Raw genomic sequence first — 21,789 nt, 5'->3', positions numbered from 1 at the left:
TTATTCAATAGTGCTTATTGAAGGGACCGTCGCACTTACCACACACGACGAAGCCAGTGAACCCCTTACCGAGTACTCCACCGACTCTGGCAACGAACAACAGGTTGGAGTCAAACAGGGTTCAGAGGCTCTCTACACCATATACCGTTCACAACGAATTGCTCAATGCCTCATTTTGAAAGATGCCACTGTCGCTAGCCAACAGAGCATTGAGGACAACGATACTACCGTTGCACTACTCGCCCCTGCTGCAAAGGCAAAGGAACAGTAGAGCGTCAAGGTCAAAGATACTAAAGCTAACTCGCCTGATCACGGAATATCTCAAAGGACTCCAAGGGTCGAGGACAATGATACTACTATTACAGAACTACCCGCTGCCGCTGCAAAGGCAGAGAAACAGCAGAGCATCCAGGTTAAATATACTGATACTGATACTACGCCAAACATGGATAACACGGTAGCGTGTCTCCTGAGCTTAATCGAGACTATAGATACACGCTTCGCTGCACTCAATGAATAATTAGACCGCGCTGAACAACACGATTAACTGTTTCACCAGCATCTATTATCATATATCTAGAAACTAACTTAAATGTATTCTTTCTTTTTTTTCGTCTTCTTCTCTTCATTCTACAGAGATAGACATGTTTTCTCAAGAATGGAGCACAAGAGGACTGGATTCAGCGCAAATGTACCTCCATCCAACGAAATCAATATTCAATACTTTTATTTCGGTCAACATGATAGGTTAGTAATCAATAAAGTCTGAAGAGAAACACACATCTTGACGTCGTAGACAAGAATAAAGACAGCCTTCTTTGCCCATATCCAAATGAGCTTAGGTAACCCCGTAAGCACTATACAACACTCTGTCACAGGCTACAAACCACACTCTAAAGAGCTAAGCTCCAACCCAATAACAATAAATGCGAACTGACCTCATAAGAGAAGAGCTAAACCGAACTTCTATCAGCCTTGTCCTACCTTCGTAGTTAACCATTAATTCCCTAAACAAAGCAGACCCCAACCCACCCATCATCCACACCATTCCACCCCAACCAAACCACCATAACTATAAACATCTTAAATCCACCCTCTACAGCTACCCCCAACCCCCACCCCGAACACGCACACGCTCCCTCCGCCTGATCTGCGCAGGCCTCCCGCGCTCCGCAACAGAAAGTCTCAGCCATGCGTTTGAAGAACTCAACTACCGGCCTTACCACGGCTGGACGCTGGTCTCCGAGTCCAACGGGGCCTACATCCAAGAATGGGCGCATCTCGCATGACACAAATACGCAGGCGGAATTCGACGCTCTCTTGGGCGATTACGATGCGGTGTTAGACTCAGTACCTGCCATGTTTGCGGCAGAGTTGATTGAGGCGTATCCGAAGGCGAACGTGAGATTGAATACTCGAAGTGACTTGGATGCATGGCATAGAAGTTTTATGTAGACGGACGGTAGTGAGCGATATAGAAGATAGTTGGGTGACGTGGTTTGTGAAGGTGTGTAATGCGGAGAGGTTTTGGTTGTATTTCTAAGTATTCCTCGTCTTTGCTCTGGGGTGGGGGTTTGGTTGCGGGCCGTCTGTTGACCTGCTAATAATGGATGTGTATAGTTTCTTGGTGAGAAGGTGCCGGATTTTCCATTCCAAAAAGGGAATGATCCGGGTGCGTTTAGGGAATAGGTGGCTAAGATAACGGCGCCGCGGATGAGGCGCGCCATGCGCAATTTGACTCTTACGGTGGTGTCGCTGAGCGTGGTGGCTGTTGTGACTGGCGTGTCAGTTAAGGAGAGGGGGGTTCCTGGGAAGGCCATCAAGGGAGTTTCAGCCTCCTGGGTCACGTTGATGAGCCTGTCTCCCCGGCCCAGTATCTACTATGAGTCCTGCTATTGGGTGAGGTATATCGGTGGGACCTGTCTTCGGGAAGAGAATGACTGGTGATAGCTACTGGATTGTAGATGGAACACACGAAATGACCCTAGGCTAGACCCAGATCATAAGCTATTCAGGCAATATCCACATCATAACCCGTGTGCCCGATCCAGAAAAGCTTGCAAAAAGGCCCAAAGGCACGTACGGTAGCTAGGGACGAGGAATAGAGGCATCTAGGCTAATCAGTAATTGCTCATGCTCGGGGGCAAATCCTCGTCCCGAGTCCCCCAGTCACTCTCCGTAGGACCTAGCTCAAGCTCGAGGGTCCCTCCATTAAGGAAAAAGTCATGGCTGATCCAATTCTTCGTCCATGCTTGGCCATCCCGCTTGGCGCTCTGGATATAGATTGACTGATACGTAGGGTCGAAGTTGACATTTCGTATCGTGGCGAGCTTTCCGGTCTGCTTGTTTTGAATGCTGATCTCCTCAAAGAATGGCGGGCTAATGAGGTACACGTCTTGACCATGGACTGGGAACAGACCCATCATGCTAAGGACCGCGAACGCGCCCATGGCTCCCCCATCATCGTTGCCGGGAATACCAGAGACAGATGTGTTGAACTGGGAGGGGATATAGTAGTGCGCGCGTTGAGTCGATAGCGCGGGCCGTCCGGAGTAATGGAATTGGAATACGGTGAGGAAGGCCTGCTCGTCACCAACGTAAAGTAGACCAGAGTCATGCAGATAAGAAAGCCGGGACGTGAAGGTCTGCGGTCCGCCTAATCGTGTGACCAATGCAGCCATGTCTTGTGGTACGAAGCTTCATAATTTAGTCAATAGTTGAGCGGAGAGAGGAAAAAGTGTATGAAACTCACAATGAATAGAGCCAAGAACTTCCCTCATAAGTCTCGTGCCCATCCGCACTCAAGTAACAAGATGTGAAATTCAATAAGGGACTGCAGAAGATGGGATCTTGATAGCCCCAAGTCCCGTTGGGGTATCGAGGCTGTAGGAACCCTGTGAAGTTAGTGTCCTTCCCTTGCAGGTAAGATTTTTGATCATCCTTGAACATGTTCTGCCAGTTGTTTGCACGCAGCATGTACGTTTCGTAGTCACTCAGATGACCCAGACGCTGGGCCATTTGTGCAATACAAAAGTCATCGTACGCATATTCGACAGTCCTGGAGATACTGCGTGTATGCAGCCCAACACCATATGGATCGAAATCGTCGGTCGGAATATAGTTGAGTGTTTTCCAGCTAGTTAGTCCACCGCGACCCTCGACATTCCAGTTCGCGGGCTCAACCTCCGCATCTTTCACAACAGCTTCATACGCAGTAGCCCAATCAATATCGCTGACATTCTTCAAGAGAGCTTCAGCGAGAAGAACATCCGCATTTGACCCTCCCTGCGTATATCCCTTACATAATGACATTCGGCAGTCTGGTAGGTAGCCTTCGTGGCGGTAGATGTCCACCAGGCTTCTCATCATTCGAGATTGAGACAGCGGATCAGCTAGCGTCAGAAGCTGATGAACGCCGCGGAAGGAGTCCCAAATACTATAATGTCGTAAGTAAGATGTGGAAAACTCCAAGAGGTCCACTCACCAGTAGTAGCTGTCATAATACGGCTCGTCACTCTGCCAGAGTGGGTTTTCTCCTGTATAGTCCTGCGGGCTTATCATCGTACGATACATGCCGCTCCAAAATACTTGCTGTATATCGGATGAGACATTTCCCGGGCTAACACTAAAGACATTCAATTTGTCCCTCCATGCGTCCTCTGCCGCGTTCACTGTTCCAGCGAAGTCAAAATTCGGCTGCTCCGTTTCAGCGTTGGAGCAGGCCTGTTCTACGCTGATGAAGCTCACACCTACTCTTGCCATTAGTGCTTGATCATCTGTTGACATATTGAATCGGGCAAATGTGCCAGCAGAGAGGGTCGCGGCGGTGTTGCTCCCGTCAGATGTGAGTGATACGGTTGTCTGTCCTTGACCGACGCGATTGTTGGACCACACACCCGTGTCTCGAACAACACCCCCCTTGAAATCTACGCAAAAGTGGAGATCGTAAGTTCCGATACCAAAGCTGGGGCTGAAGGTACCATTTCCTGTCAAGCGACCCGTGGATGGATTTACTGATGCTGTTCCATTCGTGCGCGACTGTGGAAGATCCATGAGATCAACGAGAACCAGAGGACTGAGCGTCTCGGTCGCGTTTTCGAAGGTGAATCGATACAAAGCTGAATGATTCGTGACAGTCATCTCTGCAAATACACCACTTTGAAGCGTAATACTAAAGTAACCAGGGCGCGCTTTTGGCGAGCCTTTCGCCCAAGGTATCGCCCGATCGGCCTGTTGCCATGTACACTTGTCGAGTGCATCATTTGGACATCCCGGGTGCACAAAAATGGGGAAATTGCCCAAAGATGGTGACTGAAGGACAACAGTCAGCGTGCAACAGCATACCACTGAGCGAGATGACTCACGCCACCGGTTCCATCGTCATGCATGTGGGAGAAGCCCGAGACGTATGTCGTGTCATAGGCGAAACCGGCTTGGTTTTCACCAATTGTATCTGCTACTGCTTTTGCCATTCCTAAGAACTGTCAGAGGGCATGGAGACTATCCGCTACGTTGGGAATTCTGACCAAAGGGCAGAGTTGCCCCTGCAAATGAGTGACCTGTAGAGTTAAATCAGCTTGGTGACTTGATAATCTCAAGGAAATATTCTTACCTCCATTGGAGGTACCTATCAGAGGATTAACGTAGTCTAGCACATCGAAGCTCGAGTTACTGCTCTCTTGCCCAGCCACAAAACCGCAAGCTAGGAAGATTGCTGGTAGTGCTTTGTGTGTCTTTGATGATAAGAACATTTTGGCAGGACCGGAGCTTCAATTTTGACCATGCAAATGCTGCACCATCAGAAACAACCGGCCATGAAGCCTGGTATTTAACGACAGGAGCGTCGCGTGTAGTGACATTCCATTGCAACCCAAATTCCCCGCGACTTGAGGTCAAGAAAGCCCACCCCTCTCTTGTGCGCAGCGTGACTGTATGAGGGGTAGAAGAAAGGAAATTATCAGTACTGCCGAGGCCAATCATAGCATCACGTTTCGTTTGATACCCCCCGAATATTGGCAGAATTGCTTTAGCTGCAGCGATTGACACGGTCTGATTCCTGATCGGGAACAGTAACCAGCTACTGCGTGTAACGCTCCATCGGAGCAGCGTGTCGGCCAGTCCCTGCAAGGGATGAAATGATCCGAGAGCCGAAATGCGGAGAGCCGACGATCCCCTGTCATAATGGCCCATCCGCAGTGAGGAGTATTCTATTTGTTGTCTGAATCGGTACGCGCTGTCTCGTTAGAATTGCAGCAGAAGAAAAATCCCATAAATATGGGATCTGTTGCCTGACACTGACCTCTCAACCTTTCATATCGTTCAACAAGACTTTATGCGGAGAGCCCTAGCCGGAATTTCCACGCCGATGGCGTGTGTATGTAGGCCATCTGGGAATGAAAGGAGGATCAAGTCGCGTTCATTGCACCTTCGGCCAAGGCATTGTTTTGACCTGATTGGAAATTCTTGTAGTAGAAACATTGGAAAGACGCGTTTCCAGGTACCAAACATTGGGTTTCAGAGGGGTGGTTGGAGTGAGCTGGATACTTCTCAATTTCCTCAAATAAGTCTGAAAGGTATCTGATGCGTGAAATTGCAGGAGAACGCATTCTAAATGTAGCTTTCACAGGAAGTCTGAAGGTAGTCGTTGTGGATGTCTGGTCACATGTCCGCATTCTGGTGCCAGAACCGCGTTGGAAGACTGCCATGCATCATACGATAATCATTATGATGACATTATATACAGCCTCTAGAAAGCGAGAACAAGCGAATGCATTCGAGTCCTTACTCGTCCAAGAGAATGTGGACGGTCGCTCTTTCCAGGACTCTGAATCTCAAGCACACTTCAGGCTGACCCAAAGCCAGTAGCCATGAGTCGAGAGCAGATGCCTAGTGCCAGCGCAGGCCGGTGGCTATCGCAAAGGGATGCCTTTGCCACAGAGAATGTAGAATGGGAAGAGGTAAGATGATTGCAATTTGCCCCCAAGAGCTACTGACATAGTAAAAACAAGCTAATTTCAAAGCTAGTTTTATAGCAATAACAGAAGCCAAATTCCTCATCTGACTGGCTCAGTACATCAATATCGTCAAACAATGCGCGAGGCCAAAATGCGTGCACAACAACATGGAACGCCAATAGATGAAGGACTTAAAGTTGATAACTTAAGTACAGACTCTCCGTCGAGATTGAAACTGAGAATATACAAGCCACTGTCGCCTGAAGCAAAAGGGGCCGTCATGATCTAGTATGTATTTGGTGAGATCTTATGCTTTGGAACGGTCTAATAGTATCGTATCGGACGTGAAGCTTCCATGGAGGGGGCTGGGCCCTGGGAGACCTGGAAGGAGAAGACAATATCTGTCGGGTTCTATGTGTGCAAGCCATGCTAAATGTGGTCAGCGTTGACTATCGCCTGTAAGTGACCCATTGGTTTCAGAGGCTTCGCTTACCATTAAACGATGGGATCGTGCAGTGCACCAGAGAATCCGCATCCAGCAGCTATTCAAGATGCGATCACAGCACTTCGTTGGGTATATTACCATCCTCTCAGTCACACAGTACTAGATATAGCTAATAGCATCTCTCTAAATAGGTATGCCAAACCAATCTGACCCATGAATTCGATAAGAGTAAGATTTACGTTGGGGGGACTAGTGCTGGGGCAAACTTGGTATGAAACTTATATGGTTTCTGGTAAAAGACTGGATGATGCCCCTACTAATAGAATGGAACACTTTTTGACCTAGGCTGCTGTACTGTCCCAACTATCCCCGACTTTGGGAGTCGATATCCGGGGTCAGCTCCTTCTGTCTCCAGTCTTATGCTCTAGTGAGCTGCATTACCAGAGAATGGGACTGAAAAGTATGGAACAATTCGTTGATACACCAATCCTCGATCAGCGCTCAATGAAGCAATTCATCGAGTGGTATCAGCCTTATGACCGGGCAGATCCTACGGTATCTCCACTATTGTCCCGGGATCTTGGTGGATCTCCGCCATCTTTTATCATGATATGTGGCCGTGACCCGCTCCGCGATGAGGCCCTAGCCTATGCGGACAAACTTGAAGAAAGGAGGTACAATAGCCCTTCTAAAATGTGCGCTTTCAATTACCACTGACTACATGTCTAGCATACCATTGCGGGTCGCTGTCTACCAGGGAATGCCCCACGCATTCTGGATATTCCCCGAACTGACCACATCGAAGACAGCTACCCAGGACATGATAAATGGTGCCAGATGGCTCAGTTCGGAAGCTCGCAGTACATAATCACAAATTCGCTGATAGCTCCATCAAGTCCGCAGTTCAACATCTTAATCACAATGATCTTCCCCCATCTACCGGCAATTCCACATCTGTGATGAACGAAGCTTCATCACTTGCCAGAAAGGTAGTGGCATTAGCAACGTCTTCCGGAGTGGCAAATCGTCCCAAAGGGATGCTAGGCAGAATAGTCTCGGGTGTGTCCTGACCCCCAAGGATTACAGGCATCCTGGTCATGTTTAGCACACATACAAGGTAGTAAGGGCGTCTGTCAACAGGGCGGATAATCAAAATCGATACTTACATTCCAGTTTCGCCTACAACGGGACACACAGTATTGAGACGAATGTTATCCTTCGCAAATTCTGCAGCCAGACTCTTGGTCGCCTGCGCTCATTTTATCGTAAGACAATCTCCACACGTAGAAGTGAAAAGATAGGAACAGACATACCGCCCTCACACCCCCTTTCGTAGCGGAGTACCAAGCGTACTTCGGCCGAGGGCGAATAGAGCTCATACTTGAGATATTCACAAAAACACCCCCACCCTGGGCCTGAAAGTAGGGAGCAATAGTCTTGGCTGAGTGATAGATACTCTTGACATTGACTTTGTACATGCGGTCCAGCATGTCCTCGGATGTTTCGAGAGATGGCTATAAGGATCAGGCTATCAGTAAACTTCAAATAGAAGCACATAAATACAGTAAGAATAACAAGAGGAGGATACCTGAACTTCATGAACAATGCCAGCATTATTGACCACGATGTCAATCTTCCCAAACTTCTCAAGTGCCACTTCACGCACCATCTTCCAATCAGGCTCACTCGATACATCTCCCTTAACGAAGATAGCGCGTCCTGGTGGCTCATTATTCTGCACTCGTAGTCCTTCTAGCCGATTGATATCGACAATGATCACATTGGCGCCCTCGAGAATGAATTTGTGGACGATTCCCTCCCCAAATCCAGAGCCTCCGCCGGTCACAATAGCGGCTTTGTTTCGCAATCTGCCCTGTCCCATTTTACTGTCAGTAGTGTGTAGTAGTCAGTCTTGAATGGCAGGAAGATAATGCACTGTTATGTTTCCGGTGGCTTTCCCCGCCCGCCTGCTTGTTTTGGGCATTGCCAGATGCGGGGACAGCAGCTGTGCCCCGTGATCAAAGTTATTGTCTCTATTAAAGCGGCACTGCATTAGTTGACTTGTTATGTGTACTCCTTTCTGTTCGCTGTCATCGAACGATCATGATTTTTGGAGACGTTTTCTGTAGGCCTTTCTGGGGTGTGTGTCCGGGTTACCTGATAGATGGCTCTGGTATAGCTAACAATATACTTGGAGTTCACAAAGATTTGTAGTTGTTCTTGCTTATAGTAACACGGTAACCTGAAGCTTTGTGGCTAGAAGAACGACAGAGTCCTGAAGAACATTGCAGTTGCACTAATCAAATTGACGATCAAAGCACCGTGGAACAATCCACTCGACAATATTAGAAGCTGGTATGACCACTTTCGGTCGGTTGTCATTGTTCTTCGGGTGCTTAATGGGTTCTAGACCCGATCCAGGCAGCGTGACAACGGTTTGCGCGTGATCCTCCATCGTACCCCAATCCCACCAGTCCAGTGTTTCCCCTGTGAATTGGTATCGAAGCTGCTGACCAGGTCGGGCGTCTTCAGGCTCACAATCTCCATCCGCATCGAGAGACCAGGAATGTGACCAGGATTCCCCTGGGAAAAGAGTCGCGAACCGACCTTCTTCATTCTCTGCCACGTTGAGCTGTCTGTCAGGATTATCCCAAAAGACATGTAGTGACTGATGGATTATGCATGTCTTCCATTTCGGTTCACTCTCTGGACTAGACTGATCTGGACAGACACGGCGATAGACGCTGAAGGATCCAAGTGGGCTGAACGCCCACGCGTGGAATGTGATGGGGTCGGATGATGGACCGTGGTAGGTGACCTTGATAGACATATTCAAACGCTCGGAAAGAGGCCCTGTTGGGCTGCAGCTAAGCTGAAGACTCAGGACTGGTGCGCCGGGACTGTTCAATTATTAGCTCACCAGCCTCTTCTCTATCGGTGTTGTAGGGCTTACACTCTTTCGCTTGGATCAATTGGCGGTGGCGTCGGAGGTGAGGGAATATGAGGGCGTCGCCCTTCTTGCACAGTAAAGGTGAGATGAGCACCACCCGGAACCAAGATTGGGGGCCATTTTGGATCAGTCCCCATCTTCTGCTGCGGCGTACCCCAATCCCAGTATGGAATCTCTTTGCCCGTCCAGAGAATGGTATAAGTGCGCCCCGGTTCTAGGAGCTTGATCCAGGTATCGGGTACCCCCGTTCGCACATTTATCGTACTGCGATCCCAATTTTTTTTGGCTTCTTCAACATAGAACGATGACGGTTCATTGGGGAATTGATGAACACTTGGTAATAATGGTGAATATCTCGAGTTTTTCTCAATGCCGATCCTCTCGACTTTGCTGCTTTCTGGACTATGAGACAATAAAACAAATTCTTCGTTACTGGGATCTATGAAAGGCGACCATCGCAGCCAGAAGCATTGATTGTTTAAGACTCTGCGCAAAGCGATTGTGAACGATTGGGTTGGTTCATCCTCTGTCCAAAGTGTCGGGCTGCTTTCTACTAGCTCCAGGGCCAATGGTGGGGTATCGGGCCTAGGCAGAATATCTTTTAGCGGATTCTTTCAAGATAGTCGTGTTGAACTTACTGTCGATGGTCTTCTTTCCATCTGATGTACGTATCCATTTGGAAACAGTCGGGGAAATTGGTTGCCGGGAGTGAGGGTAACAAAAAGTCGAGAAAGTATAGGGTGGAGATTAAGGGTCTTATAAAGCAATTTACTAAGTACTAACTCTTGATTTCGGGAAATTGGCTAATTCAGATAAGTCATAGTAAGAGGCGGGTCACTTGCTAGTTTACTCCCAGCTCACTTCCTCTGTTTACCACTAACTGTCCACTAACTTTCCATTAACTGATTACCCACCAACCAGGTGACTCAGTATCATGGATGTATTTATCATGCATTAGTGTAATCAGGTAACAAAGGGAAAGTTCTTGAATGTGATTTTAAGACGCCATATGATAGGTTTGTAGACACTGTCAGTCCTAACTTGTGAAATAGCTTCCAGGGCTCCATGGCATGTACCTTGGCCATTCGGAAATATATGCACTGGAATCGAAAGAACATCCCAAAGTGAAATCATGTCACGAGTTAAGGAACTAATCATCTTTCGATGCTTCTTCTCCCTTGTTCAGGTAAACATCGGAGAGACTCTCCCAAAACCACTCAACATGTAAAGGAGGAAGGTCTATCTAACCTTGTTCCTCTACCACATCCCCCGTTCCTTGTAGAAGCGGATCCGTTTCTCCCCCTCTTACGCTCACTCCCTTACCACCCACTCTCCTTCTACCTACCAGCCCCAAGACAGCCAAACCCCCCTGGACTAAAGCAAATATCCCCGTACCTCCGGCCGGCCAACCTACCCATACATACCAGATAAGGGATCGGAACGGCGTTAGGACATCGACCCCATCCGGGAGTTTCACTCGGAACACCCACGACACAGTTAACATGGCCAATACTACCCCTTGGAGAGCGCAGTCCCGCACTCTAACCACACCGGAATCCAACGGGAGCGAGCGAAATTGGACGGCCTGAGGAATAATCGAGCAGATGCTGAGAAGTGTGAATATGGTATTGAGGTAAAAGAGATGGAACCCCATAAATATGGCCACGCCCAAATCGAGTTCACGTTCACCCGGTTCGTGGAAAATGGAGGGGAAGAGAGCGTCAGTGAAAAGTGGGACGACGGAGATCAGGGTGAACGCCGTATACAGGACGGCGACTAGGATGCGTGTCTGGCTGGTGTAGGGAGAGTGGGGAGGGGGATAGGTGAGACATAGAATGAAGCTTGGGCCATTTTCAGTTAGTCTTTATCAGGCGACGGTCTTCGGTTCGGTTTGGCGGAGCGCGGACCGTGGAAAGGAGAGGCTAGTAGCAGTAATCTTACAAGAGCAAGAGCAGCACCCAATCGAGACCTAGCTGCAACAGATTCAGCCAATCTCCCACTGTTCTCGGATCATGGACGAAAAAGGCTGGCGCATCGGCGCCGGCGATGGTCGAGTTGACGACTACTGAGAAACCGACGGTAAACCGTTCGGTGGCACTAAGGAGATTCAAAAATATGTAGATGAGGGAGAGGCTGGTGCTCGTCTTTTGAACCCAGATGCGCAAGAGTTGGGGTAAGAACACCGCGATCTCCAGAACGAGAAGGAATCTGTTTGGAAACTCAGCAGGGTTGCATTTACCCACGGGGTCTGATACTTACACGCGAAGCCAGATAGGGCAGGAAAGGGTCATTTTCTAGTGTTCTCTCCACCTTTCCTTCCATGGGCGAAATCAGTGGATAGCTTTGGGGAAGGAAATCTCATGAGAGAATTTGGAATATTTAAATAGAGGGAAACCAAGAGTTATTAAGAACGACCGCTGGGGAATAAAGGGGGACATGTAGGAATTTGGGGCAGGGAGGGGAAGTCTCTAGTCTCTACTATTAGGGCGAGTATGAAGCCCGTCAATGCACCGCTAGAGCCCGCCACAGTAGCATGTAACCGGCCATGCCTCCTGTCAGTGGGGCGAGAGCCGCCACTCCATGCATGTTCCAATCCTTAGTAACAAACCGACTAACATTTGGGTAAGCAAACACTAGGATAACATGAAATCGCATGGTGCATTTGTACTCTTCCCCCAGAGCGCCTTCTTGGCCTTCGTTCTGGAATCTGACCTCAATTGCGGCAGGTAGTGCCCGCGGTGGTTTTTGTCAGGCCACTGTCCCGTTTTCGATGGTCTATAGTAGTCCTCTGGAAAACAGGTTATATAGTCCTTCCACCACAAGTAGGGTTCCTTTCAATTACATTAAGCATATGCCCCATGATGGATGGCATAGATTATTACCATTCATGTTTAATACCTACAAGATGGTCGCGCGCGTGTGACAGAAAAGAATACCGTAATATACACATCCTTAGTGGATGACTGTGACAACTACAAATACGGCATCACAATTACAGACTGAGTTCTTGCCCAATGAGGTAGCCCAGGGCAACCTCTTCTTCACTGCCCTGCTGGCTAGCAATGAGTGTAGTATACATGACCAGAATAGTAATGTCGGGGAACTAGCGACTAACTGAAGGAAAGCGAAGGCGCTAGTGAATGGTACCCTTTTGAAGAGAGAGATTGAGAAGGAACAGACCTTGAAAGATGTGTGTTAGGAAGGAGGATCAGACATCTTTTGAGCCAGTGCGACCAGCAAGACACAGCAATTGTATATTGGTTTTTATCCGACTATTCTTCCGCATTGTCCTGAAAGAAGTGTCACGGATGCTGGCAAATGTTGGGACGTTTCGGCTACAGCCGGCCAGAAGTACCGGCTCGGATAGCGGTGCCGACATTTCTCCGAGCGAACCCCAGGCCCGATCCCGGTGTGCCAAGCTCGGCGACGACGAAAGGTCCCTCGTTCAACCATTTGGAACTAGATATCTGGATTGTACATTGCATTCTACATAAGTGTATGAACTGTGAGGTCTTTTTTTGTTTCCCTCTCATTAGGATGAGCAGTATCGTCTGCTTTGCCACCAAGACCAGCCTTGACTCCTTGTTTGACGCCACAGCAAGCGTACACCATGCCGGGAGTTCCATCAAACAAGGCATGTGAGCGATGTAAAAAGCGCCATCTGAAGGTTAGGATCGCATGTTAAAATTTACTTGCTTCGTCAAGCTGACCATCTTAGTGTGATGAGACACGCCCCAGCTGCCAGCGTTGCACCAATGCTGGAGTTGAATGCCCGGGATATGTACAAACTCGCAAGTTTATCGATCAGGGTGCCTCTGTTCGGCGTCGATATGCGCCATATCAACAGGATAACCCCCGACGGGATCCTTCACATAGTCCCAATAAAGTGAGTACATGCATCAGGGTATAGCTACCCGTTCTCGCGTCCCCCCGTAAACCTCGGTAGTCAACTGCTGCTTACACCGGTTAGGTGACGCGAGAAAGTCCGTCAAATATTGGAGGAGCTGCAATCACAAGCAATGCTGTTGATGATCCAATACACACGCGTGTAGCTGCAACAGCTGTATTTGATCAGCCAGCCGACGCTAGTCAAGTCTTTTTCGGTTCACCTATAGCCGAATCAAGACGTCAAAATCAATTACAAGTGGAAAATCAGCATACCCCGAACGCCAGCACTCGTGCTGCTGCAGCGGGTGAACAGATGACTTATCATGAAGAGCATGCAACAGCTGATGATCAATCACCAGCTCATGACAGCCAATCCGTCCAAAGTGATAAAGAGGATTTCCATGAGGTGGTATCAGAGTTAATGACAGACTCTGAGCACGAAATATCCTTTCTTATACGCCATTACTCCCAACATATCGCTCCATGGTTCGTAACGCCCAACACTGTAATCAGTTTGCGTTCTAACATAATAATGGCCTTAGGCTGGACCTCTCCGATAGTAGAAGGTTCTTTACAACATACGTTCCCATACGAGCGATAGATTATCCTTACGTGAGGTACTCGATCGGCGCCTTAGCAGCAATACATCTGGGCCAGATGAAGGGCGCGACATGTCCGGAAAACGTTGGCATGTTTACTAGCCCAGCAGCCATGGAGACGTACCCCAACGCGCCAGAAGTGGACTGGTATCTCAAGGCAGCAAACTACTACTATATGTCGATCGCGCGCATGAACTCAAGCATGCCAGAATCCTTTGCGACTCTCTCCAGTTCCGCTGTTCTGGAAGGCCCCGTCGAAATCGTGAAAACCTGGCTGCACCGCCATGCAGAGACTACTCCTGCCTCCGCAAGAGACGACACATTTTGGAGGAAAACAGAGGCCTTGCTAGCCACAGCAACCATGCTCACCATGTATAAACTCATAAGCAAACCCGGAGAGGAATGGAATCTGTAATTAGCCCCAACCCCTTACCCTACACCACCACACCCTATATCTAACCGACATACAAACACAGATACCTCACCGGGGTCAGCTCCCTATTCGAATCCCTCCTCCACCTCAAAAACAACTCCTCCGACCCCATAAAATTTACCCACGGCATCAATGCCTCATTCTGGAACTTCGCTCGACAAGACTACCTAGCCTCCTACTTTAACCGCCTCCCCACCTACCTCGACCCAACCAACCTCCCGCTCTGGCGCGCAGCCGGCCTCACCTTCACCGAAGCCGGCGAAATTGACCCCTCAAGCAGCACCTCCTTCCCCACCCCGGAAGACTTCGCCTCCAACAGCCTCACCTACCTCCTATCCAAGTTGACCAACTTCCTCGCCCACCTCCGAACCTCCCAACTAGACCAACTCATCACCCAACCATCACCACCTCCAACCAGAACAACCCCAGCCACACCCCCCACCTCCACCTCCACCTCTACAACCTGGCTCAACCTCTCCGTCTCCTTCCAATCCTGGGTCGACCGTATGCCCGAAACATTCCGCCCATGTCTGCGACTGCACACTCCCCGCCCAGAAGTCTACTACTCCCTCCCATCCTGCGCAGCAACCATGCAACAATACCACTTCGGCCGGCTAGCACTATGTCTCAATCGGCCCGCGGACGTGATAACAAGTCCCACGACCGCGTTCGACCGACTCCAGGGGTACAGGGAGGTCACAAAGGAGGTGGATTACAGATGTAAGGAGATTGTGGGGATAGCGGCGGCGAGGCCCCAGAGCTGCGCGCGGATTTATATGCCGGCTTTGCTGTTCGCTGCGGGACAGTGTTTAGAGAAGCAGGAGGAACGGCAGGTTGTTGAGGAATTGTTGTGTGGGATTGGGGCTGATTTGGGATGGGAGACGGATTCAGAGATTCAGAGGTTGAAGGGGTTGTGGGAGGAGAGGTAGATTCTTATATTTCTTTTTCTTTCGTCTGGTTGTGAGGGATGGATGTTTGGGGTTCGGTCTATGTATTTGTAGTTGGTTGGGTGGGTAGTGTTGATGTGTTTGGGTTGTATTCTCTGATTTGTGAATTCTATATACGTTTGAGTGCCAACACGGCAGTTAGGAACAGCCGAAGCTGAATCACTAACTTTGAAGATGATGTAAAGTATATGATTGGATGAAACTTGCAGCCAGTTATACAATAGTATTATTATGGTTGTACCGTCTACCAGAAGAAAACCAGAAATAACCGACACAAAACCTGCCTCACTTCTCCCTGTCCCTATCTATTCCCTGTTCCTAGCCATGCATAACCACGCACGTAGTACTTTATACAAAGTCAATGACCACTCAAGAGACCAAACCTAGAATTCATCCATTGACGTAGTCCCATCCAGCCATCAAACCCCACAGCGGCATATTCCCGCCAACTCGAACGGCAATGAAAGTGGAGAAAGGAACGAAATCCGGGGAAGTGGGTCTTACCCCCAGCACAGACATCTCCGTGACAGAATAGGCGGACGCTATAAGAACCAATGAAGGACCCCATGCTCAGAAGATCGGCTACAGCAGCTAGTTTCACTCTGGGCGTTTCTTTCGGAAACCCCCGCTCTGGGTGCGTATCGCCTGTCTGGGGTTCCTTGGGTCGGCTATGGGGGGTGTTGTGGTCCGGGGGAATTCCGCGTTGGGCGGGAAGGGTCTGAGTGTTGGCGTAGGTGGTATTGCAGGGGGGGTTTTGGTAAATAAAGGGGTGATGGCAGTGAGGTTTTTGGGGGGTTGTAGGGCTTTCTTAGAGCTCGCTCATCTGAAGTTTAAGAATTTATCGTGCTGGAATCGAATATGGAGATGAATTATGATGAAGCGGTAAGTGGTCTTTGATCATGGGTTGAAATGCGAAATACTAACAAGGATGGTGCGTAGGCTCTCCATCAGTATGTTAGATCTCTTCAGGACTGATCGCCGCTAATGGTCACTAGGATTGAGCGGGAGCTCAATACTGAGATCTATCCCGGGACAGAAATCATGGCAGATGTTGGGTCGCATCACTTCGTGAAAGCGTCGTCGCGATCAGATCGTGTTCTCGTCCCGCAGCCATCACAAAGCCCACATGATCCTTTGGTAAGTGGCGTTTCAGTCGGAGCAATATGAGATCTTTAATGCTAATCGAATATCTCAGAACTGGAGCAAGACGTGGAAGATAACCGTTATCTGCTTGTCCACTGCGGTTTCCTTTAGTCAAGGTCTAGGACCTTTGGCCCTAGCACCAATGTTTCCTCAGTTGATGGAGGCTTTCGACACGGACTATGCCGCCGTGGTTAAATTTACTGGCGTGTGTATTCTGGTGTTGGGGTTCAGTAACTTCTTCTGGTAAGCCCTATACCATCTTCACAAATGTCGAAGGCTCTGACGACAATAAGGATTCCGCTACAGAGCGCATATGGTCGGAGACCCGTCTTGATATTCTCCACTCTCATCTGTTTAGCCAGTAATATCTGGAGGGCCATGGCAACATCCTATGGTAGTTATATGGGAGCCTGCGTCCTCAATGGATTCGGAGCTGGCCCTGCCGAGGTTGGTATTCCAAAGCCGAAGCATGAGTGAGACTGACAGACAGCGGTAGACATCTCAACCGGAGATCATTGCAGACACCATCTTTCTGCACGAAAGAGGTTCCTTCAACACGCTCTACTTCACGTTCTATTTCGGCTCGCTCATGGTAAGGTACGAAGTAATCTGTCAAACTCCCTGGCTGACTAGCCGTATAGGTCGGACCTATAATTGCCGGTCCAATGGCTCAGCATGTTGGCTGGCGTAGCTTTTTCTGGTTCAACGTCGCATTACTGGGGCTGGTTCTCATTCTTGTCGTTTTCCTCTTTCCAGAGACCAAATGGCACCGAGTCCACCCCGGTGAAGACACCCATGCACAAGAGGTGTTGAACTCATCCGATACCGGATCAGAACCAGAGAAAACCGCCGCAGCGGCACATAAGGAAAATGCTTCGATAGAGAGAAGCGATACAGATCCATGGCTTGGTAGAGGCTATCCATCGAAGCAGCAGTTCAAACTCTGGCAGCTAGAAGGCCACAATCTAAAGAATCTGCTGATCAGCTTTTGGGTTCCGTGGAAGCTTCTCTGCTTCCCCATCGTTGAGTTTGCTGCCTTCAATGTTTCCTGGTCGGCCAGTGTCTTTCTGACCCTAAACCTCACCCAGAGCGAGGCTTTCTCTAAGCCTCCATACAACTTCTCCAGCCAGACCATCGGCTTCTTCAATTTTGCGATCTGGATCGGGGCATTCATTGGACTGGCAACCAATGGACCTCTTTCGGACTGGATTTCCATGAAAGCCACAAAAAGGAATCGGGGCATTCGAGAGCCAGAAATGAGATTGCCCGCGATCATACCATACGTGATCGTATCCATAATTGGAAATTTTGTGGTGGCATTTGGATATCAATATCAATGGGACTGGAGGGTAGGTTTCCATGTTCATCCGTGGTCGAGAGGCCTGCGCGCTAATGAGAACTGCCCACCAGGCTATTGTTATAATAGGGTACACTGCGGCTGGTATCCAGGTTGCTGCCATCCCAGCTATCACTAGCACCTACGCAGTGGACAGCTACAAGCCGGTTGCTGGCTCGATATTCGTCTCAATCACAGTCAACAAAAACGTGTGGGGTTATGGTTTTAGTGAGTTCATTACACCGTGGGTAGAAAAGAGCGGCTTCGTGAAACCGATAATGTTGAACATGTCCCTCGCAGTCTTGTGGTGTCTTTTCGCGATTCCCTTTTATTTTTATGGAAAGCGTTTAAGGAAATGGACAGCAAAGTCGTCAGTGCACAAGATGTGAATTTGGAGTCAGGTTTATTTTTCTTGTTTAAAGGTCCAGAAGCAACAGGCCTGCTGTTGGCTGGTCATCTCAAGTAGCATTATCTGTACAGTAAACACTATTGCATCATTCGTCATCTTCATCCGGGTCGTACAGATCGAGATCCAATGTAGCCTTAGGTTTTGGCATTGGTGCAGCTCCCATCCCAGATCCGCTTGTTGCGGCAGATCCAGCATGCGCTGCAGCTTTTGCGGCCTCATCTGCATGACGCGCTTCTTCGCCGACGTCGACCTGCGGCATCGCATCAGCGATCCCTACACCCTCAGCCTCTCGTATTAAGCGTTCAACTTCCTTCTCTGGTTCAAAGCCTGGGCGACCCTCGGCAGCAGCGAGTTGTATTTGCGCCATCAGTCCCAGTCGAATGCGATCTTCCATCGGATACGGTAGCATATAAGCCTGGCGAGTCATCTTTGCCGATTCGTCAAGCCAACTAGTCGCGTCTTTGGTCACAGATGCGACCGGTTCCGCTGTCTCAGTATCCTGGTTGCCATTTGTGCCCGTCATTTCTGTATCCGGTCCCTTCTCTTGGATTCTCTCTCGCGATTTGGCCTCTGCAGTCGCTGCAGCATCGGAAGCCGCTTGGTGGTTGTATTTGCTGATCCGCCGCGCGAAGTCGAGAAGTAGCTTGTAGTCCACCTCCTTAATTCCCCGTAACCCAGTGGATCTTGGCTTTTCACCCTGCATGTTTTCATCCGAGTCATAGTCCGAGTAATCGTCCTCCGAGTCCAGGTCGCTATCAGACTCGTCTCCACAGGTCGTTGTGATTTCCTTCTCATAGGCCATCACCTCACGTACAATGCTTTTGACTTTCTCTTCCAGTTCCTGGGCTTCTTCACGGAGCCGTAAAATCTTGGCATAGTTCTGCTGGTGTTGTCGGAGGGTCTCGACGGCGGAGGTCAACGAGTCGTCTGCGTCCAATAAACCGATCGCGGCGGCGGGGGCGCCTGCAGCTGTTGGTGATGTTGTCAGGCTATTTATAAGCACGTTTAGTTTGTTCTCCAGGTTGGAGAGGGTGCCTTGGAACTCGACGTTCATTTTGGTCCGTTTAGGCTGTCGCGAAAACGTTCCGATGAGCAAGGATCAAGCTAGGACCTGCAAATAGTTTGAGGTATATCGCACCCAATTGGTAGAGCAAATGTGGTAATCAGATAAGAGCACTAAGGTATTACTAAATCCCAAGATTCGAACCACAACTGGGGTACCTCTTGCAATGCGATTGAGGAGAAGCTCTGTAGTTTTCGGTTTGTTGTCGGAAAACAATGAGATCGCCGGAAGTTCCACGTGATCGTAGCTATCTAGCACGTGATTGTGGGGTTCCTGCCGGTTCTTTCCGCCATCGCAGGCTGTCATTCGGTCAATTCCCCAGGAGGAACTGATAGATCCAATGCCGGTGTTGGATTTGTTGAACTACACCCAGTTGCAGTAGTTAATGCTCTCATAGCCTCCAACCTCAATATAATGGCGAACTCGGGGCATTTGTACCAAATACTCGCCACATTTCCCTGATAACATCTCTGCAGCCTACTAAGTATATCTTGGCTACTCCTAGTGCGACCTGCCACAACTGAAGGCTAGTTTCTAAGTCTAAAAGGATCTAGCCTGGCGAATGACACACCATACTTTTTAATCCCTCGCTACTATCCGGCGCTGAGATATATGTGTCACAACTTGTGTCTGTTCTAGGCCCAACGCGTTATGCCCTTTTCCCTTTGGCATGATTTTTCCATGGCTAGAATCGCGAATACTACGCATAAAAGAGACCAACACTTAGATACATCTACGTGCCAATGAAAGGATATCTGAAGGGGGTGCAAAGTGGTTCTGTTCGGGGATGGCAATAATGACGTTTGCTCGGATATGCAAGTGCCGCTTTCACTTCCCAAGAGGCTTTTCTGCATCTTAATCAATAGTCCGATGCTCTTCGACTACCTGTATAAGGCGACAAAACTATCAATCATGAAAGCTCCATTCACACTTGCTCTTCTTCTATCAGTTGTCGGATATCAACCCTGGGCCTTGTATCTAGCAGAGGTTTGCGAGGAACTAGGGCCTCAGCTATCAAAGTCGGCTGTGATATCTGCCTGGGATGCAACCAGATATGAGCGCTGGATTAAGTCCAACGCACCTACGCCTGGCGTTGTGGTAACACCGGCTACTGAGCAGGATGTGGCCGCTATTGTATGTTGTTCGTTTGTTCTGAATGCATAGCAAGGGTTGTAACGGCTAATGTGAAAGCCTACGACAGGTCTCATATTGTACCTCTAATAATATCTCATTTCTAGCCCAGAATGGTGGGCATGGATGGTCACAAACAATTCACCTGGGTGAGGATGGATTGCTCATCAACCTCAAACAGCTTGATGAAGTCACCTTCAGTAAGAACAGAAGGGAAGTAATTGTTGGAGGTGGCGCCTCTGTTGCTCAAGTAATTGAGGCTTCATCGAATAACAACGCTTTAGTTCAGACAAACAATTGCAACTGTATTGGCGCTCTGGGGGCTCTTCTCGGGGCCGGATATGGTAGCCTGATGGGTTTATTCGGCTTCGGGATAGATAACGTACTATCTCTGAATCTGGTGATGGCTGACGGTTGTCTGCATACAATCACACCCAAAGACATAGATCTCTTTTGGGCTCTTCGCGGTGCTGGTCCCAACTTTGGCATTGTCACGTCCGCAAAGATGAAATCATACCCTGTTTCAGCCTCTGGTCAAGCCGCCTGGACGGGGCAACTTGTCTTCTCTGCCGACAAATTGGAAGCTTTGGTTGATACAATCGACAGGATAACTCTAGAACCGGAAATGAGCGTTATTATGTATTTTATGACTAGTGGTGAACCAGACAATACGCCAATGGTTGCGCTCATGCTATATTACTACGGTACCGAAGAAAAAGGGCGGGCTGCATTTTCATGTTTTTTCGACCTAGGTCCAACTAACGACACTACGATGGCAACTGAGTACGCTCACTGGGTTGATGCATCCAGCATGGCCTGTTCAAAAAGCGGGTTCAAAATTCCATACTCTGCCGGACTTAGCCGGATGGTCAGCAGCACTTGGAAAGAGGCTTGGGAGGAGTATGTTTCTTTTGTTTCCCTGGGTGGCACCGGCCAAAGTATTGTCCTCTTGGAGGCGTATTCACTCGACAAGGCGCGCTTCTTTGGTCAAGATTCGTCAGCTTACGCCTGGAGAACCAAAGTGAATTTCAACGCGATGGCTATAGCATGGTACATGGACGACAGCCTGGAATCAAACGCGAGAAAATGGGCTTCTAAGATGCGTGATTTATGGCGGTCAACTGATGGATTGGACTCACCAGCTGTGTATGTGCCCTCTACAGATATTCTTCCAGGACTAACTTCGGTTGGTTGGATCTAGGTACATCAACTTCGCCTTCGATGAAGATCTTTCGGTTGTGTATGGCGACAACGTCGATGGTCTGAAAGCCATCAAAGCAAAGTATGACCCTGAGAATGTTTTCAATCAATGGTTCAGTCTGTAGATGTGGAATCATCTCGGTTGTTCGTAGGACATGTCGTGGTCAGGAGAAGCAGAGGAAGAGCAATCGTACTCCAGACTTCAATGTTAGATCCCCTATACTTGACTCGTGTATAAGCATTCAAGTAAATGTACCATTATTTCTTTCTCCACTGCAGACATCACGGATC

General features: G+C 48.9%; 11 protein-coding genes across 11 annotated transcripts; 6 read left to right on the top strand and 5 right to left on the bottom strand.

The window, feature by feature from the left end:
- Positions 1–1,191: 1,191 nt before the first annotated feature.
- Positions 1,192–1,455, top strand: AKAW2_51670A (uncharacterized protein; the record flags this gene model as incomplete). Its single annotated transcript, XM_041691625.1, has 1 exon — positions 1,192–1,455. One exon carries the CDS (start codon positions 1,192–1,194, stop codon positions 1,453–1,455), a length of 264 nt encoding a protein of 87 aa, XP_041545091.1.
- Positions 1,456–2,120: 665 nt separating this feature from the next.
- AKAW2_51669S (glycoside hydrolase family 92 protein) lies at positions 2,121–4,751 on the bottom strand (the record flags this gene model as incomplete). The annotated part of the gene is made up of 6 exons (XM_041691624.1): positions 2,121–2,697; positions 2,753–3,436; positions 3,485–4,311; positions 4,365–4,474; positions 4,527–4,559; positions 4,613–4,751. The coding sequence occupies 6 exons, from the start codon at positions 4,749–4,751 to the stop codon at positions 2,121–2,123; spliced, it is 2,370 nt and encodes a 789-aa protein (XP_041545090.1).
- A 1,116-nt stretch (positions 4,752–5,867) lies between these two features.
- Positions 5,868–7,267, top strand: AKAW2_51668A (alpha/beta hydrolase; the record flags this gene model as incomplete). Its single annotated transcript, XM_041691622.1, has 7 exons — positions 5,868–5,957; positions 6,025–6,242; positions 6,305–6,412; positions 6,471–6,528; positions 6,591–6,668; positions 6,745–7,073; positions 7,129–7,267. 7 exons carry the CDS (start codon positions 5,868–5,870, stop codon positions 7,265–7,267), a joined length of 1,020 nt encoding a protein of 339 aa, XP_041545089.1.
- Positions 7,268–7,610: 343 nt separating this feature from the next.
- Positions 7,611–8,281, bottom strand: AKAW2_51667S (uncharacterized protein; the record flags this gene model as incomplete). Its single annotated transcript, XM_041691621.1, has 2 exons — positions 7,611–7,913; positions 7,988–8,281. 2 exons carry the CDS (start codon positions 8,279–8,281, stop codon positions 7,611–7,613), a joined length of 597 nt encoding a protein of 198 aa, XP_041545088.1.
- A 414-nt stretch (positions 8,282–8,695) lies between these two features.
- On the bottom strand, positions 8,696–10,025 carry AKAW2_51666S (uncharacterized protein; the record flags this gene model as incomplete). The annotated part of the gene is made up of 3 exons (XM_041691620.1): positions 8,696–9,299; positions 9,353–9,934; positions 9,988–10,025. 3 exons carry the CDS (start codon positions 10,023–10,025, stop codon positions 8,696–8,698), a joined length of 1,224 nt encoding a protein of 407 aa, XP_041545087.1.
- Positions 10,026–10,592: 567 nt separating this feature from the next.
- On the bottom strand, positions 10,593–11,640 carry AKAW2_51665S (uncharacterized protein; the record flags this gene model as incomplete). Its single annotated transcript, XM_041691619.1, has 3 exons — positions 10,593–11,190; positions 11,291–11,557; positions 11,609–11,640. 3 exons carry the CDS (start codon positions 11,638–11,640, stop codon positions 10,593–10,595), a joined length of 897 nt encoding a protein of 298 aa, XP_041545086.1.
- Positions 11,641–12,537: 897 nt separating this feature from the next.
- Positions 12,538–12,843, top strand: AKAW2_51664A (uncharacterized protein; the record flags this gene model as incomplete). Its single annotated transcript, XM_041691618.1, has 1 exon — positions 12,538–12,843. One exon carries the CDS (start codon positions 12,538–12,540, stop codon positions 12,841–12,843), a length of 306 nt encoding a protein of 101 aa, XP_041545085.1.
- A 116-nt stretch (positions 12,844–12,959) lies between these two features.
- On the top strand, positions 12,960–15,198 carry AKAW2_51663A (Zn(II)2Cys6 transcription factor; the record flags this gene model as incomplete). The annotated part of the gene is made up of 5 exons (XM_041691617.1): positions 12,960–13,016; positions 13,068–13,235; positions 13,320–13,723; positions 13,780–14,247; positions 14,313–15,198. The coding sequence occupies 5 exons, from the start codon at positions 12,960–12,962 to the stop codon at positions 15,196–15,198; spliced, it is 1,983 nt and encodes a 660-aa protein (XP_041545084.1).
- An 876-nt stretch (positions 15,199–16,074) lies between these two features.
- Positions 16,075–18,084, top strand: AKAW2_51661A (putative MFS transporter; the record flags this gene model as incomplete). Its single annotated transcript, XM_041691616.1, has 8 exons — positions 16,075–16,098; positions 16,156–16,166; positions 16,212–16,353; positions 16,412–16,602; positions 16,653–16,806; positions 16,856–16,951; positions 17,001–17,708; positions 17,770–18,084. The coding sequence occupies 8 exons, from the start codon at positions 16,075–16,077 to the stop codon at positions 18,082–18,084; spliced, it is 1,641 nt and encodes a 546-aa protein (XP_041545083.1).
- A 105-nt stretch (positions 18,085–18,189) lies between these two features.
- On the bottom strand, positions 18,190–19,158 carry AKAW2_51662S (uncharacterized protein; the record flags this gene model as incomplete). The annotated part of the gene is made up of 1 exon (XM_041691615.1): positions 18,190–19,158. The coding sequence occupies one exon, from the start codon at positions 19,156–19,158 to the stop codon at positions 18,190–18,192; it is 969 nt and encodes a 322-aa protein (XP_041545082.1).
- An 822-nt stretch (positions 19,159–19,980) lies between these two features.
- Positions 19,981–21,623, top strand: AKAW2_51660A (FAD-binding oxidoreductase; the record flags this gene model as incomplete). Its single annotated transcript, XM_041691614.1, has 3 exons — positions 19,981–20,301; positions 20,369–21,444; positions 21,500–21,623. 3 exons carry the CDS (start codon positions 19,981–19,983, stop codon positions 21,621–21,623), a joined length of 1,521 nt encoding a protein of 506 aa, XP_041545081.1.
- Positions 21,624–21,789: the final 166 nt, after the last annotated feature.

This window comes from Aspergillus luchuensis, chromosome 5 (genome assembly GCF_016861625.1).
Source record: "Aspergillus luchuensis IFO 4308 DNA, chromosome 5, nearly complete sequence".
Taxonomy (NCBI): Eukaryota; Fungi; Ascomycota; class Eurotiomycetes; order Eurotiales; family Aspergillaceae; genus Aspergillus; species Aspergillus luchuensis.
This window is presented reverse-complemented; position numbering and strand designations above follow the sequence as displayed.